Below are 11,459 nucleotides of genomic sequence, written 5' to 3' on the forward strand. Positions count from 1 at the left end.
GACGAATCGGAGAGGGACCGTTTTATTTTTTATTTAAAAGAAAAAAAAAAAAGATTTGTTTTAAAACCTTTTCGTTTCCGTAGCTGTTCGGTATTAGAATCACCGCAGACCAACCAATGCTGTCATGACGCGTTTACAGAAAACGGCTATATTAACATAACGGTCAAGTACTCTTAAACTATTTTTTAAAATATATCTATACGAAAATTTTCTTTTAAAATTTATAGCTTTCATTACTCAATAAATATATCAAAATAGAAAGACGATAAAATTGATATTTATATAGGATGATGCTACAGTCACCGCCCGTTAGTTAAAAGTTTTTATTTTTTTTTTGTTTTTTTAAAATTATTTTTTAATATTTTTAAATATTTTAGAAAATATAAAAAAAATTATAATAATATTAAACAATTTTTCTTAATCATTAAGAAAAAAAAATGACCAACAGTGACCCAGCCAGAGCCACAGCGGTGGCCAAAGCATTTCCCTTTATACACTGCATAACTGATTTCTTGTGGGTCCATATCTATGCATATCCTCAACTGAAGCCCTTAGATGTTGTTGCCCTGTGGCAAGCTTGTAGCTGTTTGAACAATGGCGGGTAGTTTTGTCCGACTTGTCGTCTTACCAATCGAGCAACGAGAATCTTGTGTATGTTCATAATCGAGATAGGATTACTTCTATTAGGGCCCCCACACAGTCTTTGAGTTTGATGATACCCAAGACAATATGCTAATCTTCTTCCAAAATTTGTCGGATGTCAAGCTATTTAAAGTTATGAATAAGATATTTGTAGTTTTAAAAGGTATAAATCTAACGTACTCTTTTTTTAAAAAATTGGTAAATATAAAATTTACATGAAAATATTAATTTTTTAATAATAAATTTTATTATATTTTAAAAAAAAGTGTGCAGAATTTATATATCTTAAAATTGTATCTAGTATTACTTATATATATATATATATATAATATAATATAATTACCAATTAAGGTATAATTAGTATGAATAATTATTAGATATTTCATAGTACGGACACGTATTGCTCTCAATATTCTTGTATTACATGCCATATCAATTCAAATTAATTAATTCCTATAAGTATTTTTAGGTACATTGCATGTCGTGTTAGAACGAGAAAACCGCATTATTCATTTTTTGAGATCTCCTAATAATTTTTCCAACTAGATGCACATTAATATGGTTTTCTATTAATATTTATTCAGTAAGAATATTAGAAACATATTTGAGAATGTTTTTGAGAAGGTTTTTGTTTCTATTTCTAAAACAAATACATATAGGCAGTTTTAGGGTATGATTGGCAATACAAATATTCTCAAGTATTCTCAGAGATTTTATTTTTAAACATAAATATTTCTCAATTTCAAATTATCAAATTTTTTATCTAATTATTATAATTTTTTTAAATTCTCGAACAAAATACGAAAATAATATTACTTTTTAAAATTTTAAAACAAAAAATAATATTAAAAAATGAGACTGCTACAGCTACCAAATGTGTAAATTTCTTTTTCAAACATTTTTTAAACCCTTTTAAACATTTAAAAAAAAAACATAAATTTATTAAAAATACCTCTTTAACCATTAAGTAAAACAAAAAGACGAAGTCGGTAGCTTTTTATGATGGGTATCCTTGGTGGATATAGCATTTCCACTAAAAAATTATGTTCAAATAACTTTTTAACTTTATATTTTATAATATTTTTATTTGATTTTTTATCTCTTATTTTCTAAAATTCAATAAAACATCTTAATTTAAAGTATTTTATTACTATTTACAAATATTCTAAGATATTTTAAGTATATAAACAAGTCCTTATTGTCCTCTTTTTAAAATAAAACATCACATATATCCTTTTTATTTCTAATTTAATCTTCTTCACATGACCAATTAGAAAAGAAACATTCTTAGAACACTCTCAACGGCTCTTGTAAAATTCATTTTCCTTCAAAATATAAAGAAATGTTCTTAAAATGCTACTCCATTGAATTTTGTATTTTAAAAACATTATACATTTTGCTACAATGATCCCTCTACATGTAGAGGATCCTATTCATCAAATGTAAATATTTTTAATTACTTTCTCTTTTCTCCTCATGTGATTTCTCATTTTTTCAAGTTCTTTTTATTTTCATTTCAACCCCTCTCTTGTAATCGGTCTCAGACTTTTCGAATATCTATCTTGTGTCTGTCAAAAGCTCGTAACAAATTTCAGCTTTAGAATTTCAATCAGTGGCAATGTCATCTTCTATGCCAACTTGTGATTACTTCCAACTAACTTTACCATTTTCTATAATACTTGAGACATTATTCATTTTGCTCAATTGAGTGATGATATTTTAATAAAATTGAGTCTCATTTATTACTTATAGATAAACTATATTCACGGAATATAGTGAAAAATATCTTAAGAATATTCTTTTATAATTATCAAGAATTGATATTCTCATAATATATTTTGAGAATATTTTCATTATATAATCTATTTTTTTTATTTTTTTAATTAATTTATATTTTGGTTTAGCTTCTAAATTTGGATTAATTTAAAATAGAACATAATTATATGATATTGTATATGGAGAGATATTGTAAATATCAAAAGATATGAGAATATCATTAGTAGTTAGAGAAAATATTTAGAATGAAGAAAAAAGAATAAAAAGTATAATATTTAATGAGATGAACAAAAAATAGATAAACTAATGTATGGTATATTGTAAAAGTCAATATGTAAAATAGAAAAATGGATTTTGGGAATGTATTTTATAGAATAGGATAGAGAAGCTATTGGGAGTGCTCTTAGATAAAATAGACAACAAATGAAACAATACTTATGATTCTTTTTCAAATATGGGAAATTACAATGTGAATCTTCAAAATGGCACCATTTGTTTTTTCTTTATTTGAAATGTTCACTTGAATTCCAAAAAATTATAATTTGTACTCCAAACCATAGAGAATAGATGATAATACACATTGCAACTTTCCATTGTTAAGAGTCCATGTAGCATTTATATTAGAAATTGTAATTTTAGAACTATTAGAAATGGCATTTATAATCTTATTGTCTCTAATTCCTATTCATTTGTTTATGATCTTAATCTAACTTAATCTTAAATATCATTTTTTTAATATTAAATAGCCTAAAATTACCAGTAGGTATAGCTCTTAACTTAACATATGATGTTATATAACCCTGTGAGTTAACTCAAGTAGTAAAGGCATTCGCTTAAAAAAATGTAGTAAATGCCTTGGTCTTGACTGTATGTTTCCTCTAGGTCCAAAGTTTAAATTCTCTTAAGTGGAAACAATTTTTAAGGACTATCCGAGTGGAAAAGCTTTCTCTTAAATTACTTGAGGTACACTTACAAAAAACTTTTTGTCTAAGACCTGTACATCTCTGGTATTATTCGAAAATTTTTTTTCGAACGTCCGATACTAATAAAAAATGATATGACATTATTAAAAATTTTAATTTATATAAATATTTTTAAGGTCGTGATATTTTATTTTATATTAAGGTAAAAATATTATGTTATTCATATTTTAAAATATTGAGTATTTTTTCTAGTTACTTTTTCGTCATTATAAAAGAAAATATATGGAAGAATGTGGAAATCTTCTCAATAATCTCTCTTAAGCAAACATCTCTCTCTTTTGAAGAAGAGGTTTTGATAAAGAATTAAGATAAGATGAGATGAGATGAAAATTAAATAAAATATTTTTATAATATTATTTTTATTTTAAAATTTAAAAAAATTAAATTTTTTATTATATTTTCTATGAAATTTTTATAAAAATTATAATAATTAAATAAAATGAGATAAAAAGAGTTTTAAAAGTCAGTGACTCGGTGCGGAAACTATGCTCCTCCCTTTTTATGAGTCATGGCCTACCCCAATCACGCTCCTCCCTTTATGAGTCATGGCCTACCCAACAAAAGTTCAAGCTGATTTGAGCTAGACATTGTAATGGGAACATAGTGCCCCATTTTGTTTCCTTTTTATAAACTACCAGTCAACTAATCTTTGGCCATGTCGAAGAGTTGGAATCACAAACAAGAAAATAGTATTAAAATTTTACGTAGAAGATTTATTTGATTATTTTAAATTTTAAATTTTAAATTTTTAACATTTCAATAGCTACATTTGGAAAATTCAAGTTTTTTTATAAACTTTTCTTAAAATATAATTTAACATTTTTCTAAATAAGATTACTTAACAAGCTGTTCGTTTAGGATAAACTCAAACTCGAGTTCGACTTAATTGGCTTATTAAACCCGTAAATATAAATTTTAATGGATTGTACAGTATATAAATTTATGATTAGAATATGTTAAAGAGGACATTATGTATTGCATGTTTGAATTCTTATGAACACAGGCGTACGTATATAGAGTGGCTCTACGGCCACACATGGGGACTCTGACAGTGCAAATTTGTATTTTTTTTCATTTATTTTTTAATACTTTTAAATTTTTTTTTTTTTTAAATACACAACATCATTAATAAAAACACTACCTTAATCACTAAGCCACTGTCGGAATCCCGACTGGAGATTCCCGTTTGTGGCTTTAGCAATTATGATATAGATATATAAACTATTATAAAGAAAAATCAAAATTTGTAGATCAGTATATAAAATATCATTTAAATAATTTATCAAAATTAAATCACTCATAAATAAGCTCAACAATATACCCTACGATAAATGTATCTTTCAGTCGTTCTATGCACTAATTTCTTTTTTGTTACTCCACTGCAGCCTACAGGCATTTAAAATCGACCAATCCATGGAAATCCAAGATTCCATTCAAAGGAAAGGCCTTCTCACACCTGATTGTGGTGGTATTTCTCAGCTAACCTCCAATTCAGGAAGTGAAATATAACGTCAAAAGGCATAACAAATAAATGGTCAACTAAGCATCTACAACCATGAAAACTGCAGGGGACCTTAATGTTGCACATCGCCAAAAAGAAAAAGAAAAAGAAAGAACAAACCTTACAAAGTCGGCAAATAAGCACCCATTAAGGAAGTCAGCCTCGGGATAACTACCATCCCATGTTACCTTGAAATGGCATGGAATTGAGAATATTCGATTGGTGCTTCTATATCCAAGCCAGATGGAGGAGGAGCTGAACCTTTTCAAGGCACACTGCAGTATTCTTCAGCAACTATTCCGCTGGACTAAATTTGTGCAAAAAGGATTTCATTCCACGTATCAGGAACACCAGGTAGACACCAATGCAGGCAATCCTGCACTCCTGGATTGGCTGTTCTGCTAAACCGGGATATATGACCCTCATCTCTAAGATGGGAAAGAGCCGTTATGTCCAATAGCTTAATCCCAGTTCCTTTCACTGCACTCGCAGCACTCTCATCACTGGACTCATCTTGTAATACTTCTTTTCCCACTGACATAGGGATGGTATTGTCACAGCTCCCTCCTGTGTTCCAGTCCCCACCAACAAAATGCCTAGGTGAGATGGTTCTGTAAAAGGCTTTCAACCCTGGATGTTTTGGAAGCTGTGAGTTCACCCAATTAACAACACTATGAATTGTGAGGTTTTTGGCAACCCAAATCATTGCTAACTTCCGATCGGTATTTTGCACACCCCCAACATGCATAACCCACTTGTTAGCCTTAAGCTTTCCTCGATTCCAATGGTGGCCTGTATTGAGTACTAGAACATCAAATTTGTGAAGATATTGACGCAAGAATGCCGGTGGCCTATCAAGATGCATCGCATAATCAGTGTTTGGGTTTGACTTATCAATGGGTTCCACATCACAGAGGCTTGCTGACCAGTAGTAGAGGATGGTCGTATTGGTGCTCAGGAACCGATACACCCAGCCACTAGGGCGAGTATCACCACGAGCTTGGACTAGTCCATATTCCTTACCCGCATCTATGACATCATGCCTCTCCTCACCACCTGTGATCATGCACATCAAAGACTGGAACTGCTGCCTGCCCAATGAGTCTCCAACAAAAGCTAGAGTTTTGCCTTGCATCCTGAATACACAAATACAAGCATCATATTGTATAGTATCTGGGGTATGCATAAAAAGAGAAAAAAAATAATTTAATAAAGCAACCCAAACTAAGTGTAGAGATGAAGATAATTCTGCCTTTGGCAGGGCTGGGCTGCTTACATGTAAGAAAATACAAGGTAATTTTAATGAAGGCAAATGCATCTAAGAACCAGAGAAGTACTAGTATCAGCAAACATTATTTCTTGGAGGGTTAAGTAAAAATATGTGTCAACCAAATGCTACAGGTAAACGGTCATGATAGATTGGTTTCTGCTGGCAGGTTTTTGTGGTCAGGCCAGGCCAGAAAACAAAGACCAAGCCTCAAAAATAGTTAAAGACTTCATTGAACAAGCTTCTAATTTTGATAAAACAATGGGAAAATCTATCCTATTGTATTGAATTTTAAAAATCACAACATACTTTCTCAAAAATTTAGACCCTTCAAATTCTTCCATTTGACAATTTTTAGGCTGCCACCGAAGCTTCTCATAGGCAAAATCTGTTCGTTGCATCAACCGGCAGGCCCACATCCCTGATAGCCATTGCTTACAACCAAATCCAGAGTATAACGGCCGGTTATCATCCGGAACCCATTTTCCTTTTGCATAGTTACAATCTGGAGTAAGGTCAGTAAAGAAACAATCATGAATCAGTTAAAGATACAAAATTTTTCTGTTAACAAATATGTGGAAGAAATTTATATCATCACAGAAGAATTGACTGATTCTTCTGCTATGGAACTGAGTAAAGGCATAAATTGGAATGCAATAATCAAGGTCTTTAAATGTAATTGTAAGGTAAAAAACAGTAAAACTTGACAATGTTAGAATTATGTCAACTTGTGTAAGAGAACAGTGTCAACACCTCAGCACCAAGTACATATTGCTCTATGCAAATGTCATGCGTGCTTCCCTCACAAGCTGCTGTTGTTACAGGGTACTCAAATTGAAAAGGCAGCCTTTTAAAAAAGAAACAGCCCAAGATTTTCCAGATCAATGTCAATGAAATTCTCTCATGACACAAATTCCAGCATAAACTCACCCTCATAAATATCTAGCTTACCATGAGGTAAACTCAACTATGCCACATTCAAGTAAAACTACATGATGCAAATTCCTTAAGGTAACACATCTAGAACAAACTAGTCATTGTAGATTCTCTTGCAGAAGTTTTGTGTAAGTTTGAGGAAAGCACAAAAGAATTCTTAAGAAAAAGCTAAGTACTATAATAAATATAAAAAGAATATTCTACCTCGGTTTTCTATAGTCACTTGTGCTACCATATCCACTTCTAGTTGTTCTGAAACTTGTTCTATCATTTTGTTATGATTTCCCTCTACTTCCGTTCGAATTGTAGGACCTTGTGCACCAACATATGTTTGTGGTTCCTGAATCTGTTTGCCTTTTGCTTCTTCTTCTGATAGACTTGCGAGGATTTCTGCACAAGCACAATAAAATACAAAGACTAAAACCCCAACAATTCACGGCATCTAAAATGTATGGATGGGGGACATGGAAGTTTAGAAGAACAAGAAAAATAATTGAAGATTCAAACCAAGTTCAAAATACTAATTAGTATATCTAGGATTGTTAAATACATATAACCATTCAGAATATAAGCAAAACGAGATTTCAGTAACTAATAGTCATGCTGTGAGATGGCAATTATAGTTTGACAGTAAGAAGCACATATAGGGATATCCAAGTGGCAAAGCAAAACTGTCTTAAGTCTCCCCAAAAAGAGAACATCAAATATAGGATAAAACAAGAATAAACAGAGTACTACAGAACTTGTCATTCTTTTTATCTAAAATACCAAGTAACAAAAAAATCTTACCTACATTCCGATCTGTGGTGTTTACTGGATTGCTCTTAATCACACTCCTTTCGGTTGATTTTTGTGAAGAAATCAAAGGAGCTGCTACCTGTTCAATCACTTTTTCCGCAAACGATGATACACCTTTTGATTTTGGCGACAACAAGCTGGCTACAGGCTTACTCACAAGATCATCTGCACAACATGAGAGAAGACCAAAAAAATGCAAAATTGTAAAAAAATAAACACTAACCATTACAATAGCATAATTACTAGTCAATGTATCCTTTTAAGCTTCTAAGTTCAAAGTGTATCTATTCATTCCATGCAAAGAACTATAACGAGAGCCTTCTCTTGTTCCACAAGGATCACCTATCCTTCTCAGCTAATTACTAAGATTCATGTCGAGTTTCATCATTCTTTGACAGGATCCGTTGACAAAGCCTCAATTACTGCAGCTCGAAAATAAGAACCCTTACGTCTAGGCATGAAGGTGCAACATGTATAACACCAACCTTTCACACATCTCGAGGGAGATTTCCAACAAATCCTGATGGGTTTTGTTCTAATTTGAACTTCTTGTAATATTTTTTTATTTATTGGCAATAACAAATGGAATAGGATCATCTATCCGAATAAGTACAAAGAAACAACAGTAACATCTATGTTTATATGTCATCTGAAGGCGAACCTGGAGACAACCTCAACCGGGTTTCCGGTGGCGTCAAGTTAGTGAGAGGCGGCGTTTTCTCCCAGGCCCAAAAAAGAAAGGCTGTGCACATAAGAACAATAGTAATTAGAGAGAGTTCTCTACCCCTCAATCCATAGAATCCTCCTTTCATCCTGTATATGCAAATCAGAACATAGTCAGAACCCGTCAAATAAAGTACTTTATTTTCAAGTTAACACGTAATTTTTCAGAATTTAGAAACTGGAAATTACAGGAAAGAAGTTAATAAACAAATGAGATACGATTTTCGTTAAATCCCAGATCAGAAGCTGAGGCTAAAAAAAGATATTCTTAGTGCTATTTTCCGAGCATCTTTATAGCATGCAAAAGCAGATAAAATGCCAATCAAAAGGGGAAAAAAAAAAAAAACAAAAGAAAACCAAAATTAGAAACAATCTGACTCTGAAGTACGAAGCCAACGGTCAGCTAAGTAAAAATTCAACCAAATGAATCCAAACAACCAATAAAGGATCCCAACGGTTTTTATCAAAGAAACTAAACAATAAAAGAATTTACCGAATTAACGAAGAAAATCTACTTTATTTTCTGGACGCTCTCGGGAAGAGATTTACCTCGTGAACAGTGGCGCCCAGAATTCACGAGTATCCGTACAGATATTCAAAAAAAAAAAAGGAAAATAAATATAATGGCTGAAGAATTAGTTGCTAAAAAGGAAGGATCTTTGGAAGAATGGTTGTGAAACGGCCAAGAAAATATGGAACTCGAAAATGGAGGAATTCGCAGAAGAGAGAAGGAGAGAGAGAGAGGGCAGGCGAATGTAGCGGAAAGAAGTCCTTCCGAAAGAGGAGATTTTGGGAACGAAATGCAAACCAGGTTGAGCAATCAATCAATCAGTTTTGGTTTACATTCAGGCAGGCACGCACCTGCAACCTTTTAAACAGATGGAGAAGACGACGGTACTGATTCATTGATTCTTCTTTCTATTAAATAATAAACAAAAATTCTTTGTGAAGTTATTTTTATGCATTCTTTTATACATTCTAATAATATAATTAGTTGGATATTAAAAAAAATTAATCCAATCAATCATATTAATGAAATGTTCAAATAATACGTAAAAGTGACTGTATGTAGCATTGCTCAATAATAAATAGCCTTCGAGGGCACCGAAGCCACGGATAGAATGTCCCTATAAAATGTTTCAATAAATGTATTTTTTTAATGTATTTTTTAAATTATCATATATGCTTTTAAAATAAATAAAAAATTATAATATTATTAAAAAATAATTTCTTAATTATTAAATTAAAAAAAATTATCAACACGCAAATAAGGACTCAATATGTAGCATCTTTCATGGCCTTCTCCCCTGTCAATACTGCCAATAGTTCATAATAATAATAATAATAATAATAATAAATAATGTTGTTTAATCCTTTTATATTATCGTTTAAAATTAACGTTCAAGTATTTTAATTTTTTTATTAGTTAACAAAATAACTATTAAAATTTTGTTTGGTTATATAAATCATCTCATCTAATCATTATAATTTTTTTAAATTTTTACATAAAATATAATAAATAATTTAATTTTTTCAAGTCTCAAAATAAAAATAATATTAAAAAATTTTATTATAATAATATTTTATTTAATTTTTAATTTTTATCTTATCTTATCTTATCTGTGTAACTAAATCAGTAAAATTATAATTTTTTTAATTTCTTCTTAATAATTAAGGATGTTAAAAAAATATTTAAAAAAAATAAGAAAATTTGTACTAGCGGTAATTAGCCCCACTCAATAATAAATACCTTGCTTCCAGGTTTTCGTTTCTTTTCTCATCCTTTTTATTTATTTATTTATTTTCCTTTTTAAATTTTAATTTTGAATAGTTTGAGCAATTTATTTCAGGCAACCCATCTAGCAGTCTAGCGCCTTTGGAGTGACTCGCTCTTTGTATAGCCATCTTTGGGTACCTCGATTGGTCCCAAGTCACCAAAGTTTATGTGGCACCTCGTCCTTCGTGAAAGATTAAGTGAGGTACCATGGTAACAAGGACGTTGGCCTATTGGTTAATATCCAGAAGAATGGTCAGGTGTGTACTAATCCAAAGAGAAGTACATGTGTATAGAATTTGTTCAATTGCAATGAAAATATAAATAAAACACGTTGTAATAACAACGTAAACAAGTGACTCTCATTGCGGCCAGTTCAGTTTTTAAAGAGAGACAGTCTACTTTTTTTTTAGAAAACTCTATTCTCGTGATAGCCATGGCTGGAGAGGAGGGTGGAGCTATGGTTTTCACCCTCCTTTCCTTCTCTTTTTCCTTTCTGTACTGTGAATATATTTTTAAAGTAATATTTTTTTCCTCCTCTCTCCTATGGTTTGGTTTTGGTCATATCTGCTCCTCTCCGGCCTCCTTCAGCCCACACACACCACACCACTGCTTTCTAAAGCCGTTGATCTACTGGGAAGATACAAAGTCGAGCTAAAAGTCTCGGCGCGTTGTCCTCACGCCCGGCTTGTTTCCGCGCGTGGCCTTCACGTGTCACCACACTCCGAGGCCTCCAACGGCTACACGCACCGTTCTAGCCGCTTCATCTCACCAAGATCTTTCAGATCTGGCCCACCCCATCCTCTTCCCACTGGCACATGGCTGTCTCACGCCTTCACAAGTGTGCGGGTTTGCAGATGTTTATTGGCCACAGATCAATCCACCCGATGCCATAGTTTCTACTATATTTTTGCTTTCCCTAACCGGTGATCTTGAAGAAAGGATTGCGGATCTTTCCAAAAATCATCTTAAGACAACAAACAACAGTGCACCTGCCCCCCTCGTCGCTTCTAGCGGAGCTGTTCGCATTTTTTTGTGAACGTCTTATTACCGTCTTTT

General features: G+C 31.8%; 1 protein-coding gene across 4 annotated transcripts; it reads right to left on the minus strand.

Moving 5' to 3' along the window:
• Positions 1 to 4,705: 4,705 nt before the first annotated feature.
• Positions 4,706 to 9,559, minus strand: LOC122304262 (protein trichome birefringence-like 16). 4 transcript variants are annotated; one of them, XM_043116424.1, is made up of 6 exons: positions 9,488 to 9,559; positions 8,565 to 8,716; positions 7,895 to 8,068; positions 7,310 to 7,495; positions 6,479 to 6,674; positions 4,706 to 6,038 (listed from the first exon to the last, which is right to left on the minus strand). In XM_043116424.1, exons 2-6 carry the CDS (start codon positions 8,713 to 8,715, stop codon positions 5,210 to 5,212), a joined length of 1,536 nt encoding a protein of 511 aa, XP_042972358.1. In that variant the 5' UTR covers position 8,716; positions 9,488 to 9,559; the 3' UTR covers positions 4,706 to 5,209. The 4 variants fall into 4 exon arrangements, with proteins under 4 accessions (XP_042972358.1, XP_042972357.1, XP_042972355.1 ...); XM_043116423.1 differs by having other exon boundaries at positions 9,120 to 9,541; XM_043116421.1 differs by having other exon boundaries at positions 9,176 to 9,540.
• Positions 9,560 to 11,459: the final 1,900 nt, after the last annotated feature.

This window comes from Carya illinoinensis, chromosome 3, assembly GCF_018687715.1.
Source record: "Carya illinoinensis cultivar Pawnee chromosome 3, C.illinoinensisPawnee_v1, whole genome shotgun sequence".
Taxonomy (NCBI): domain Eukaryota; kingdom Viridiplantae; phylum Streptophyta; class Magnoliopsida; order Fagales; family Juglandaceae; genus Carya; species Carya illinoinensis.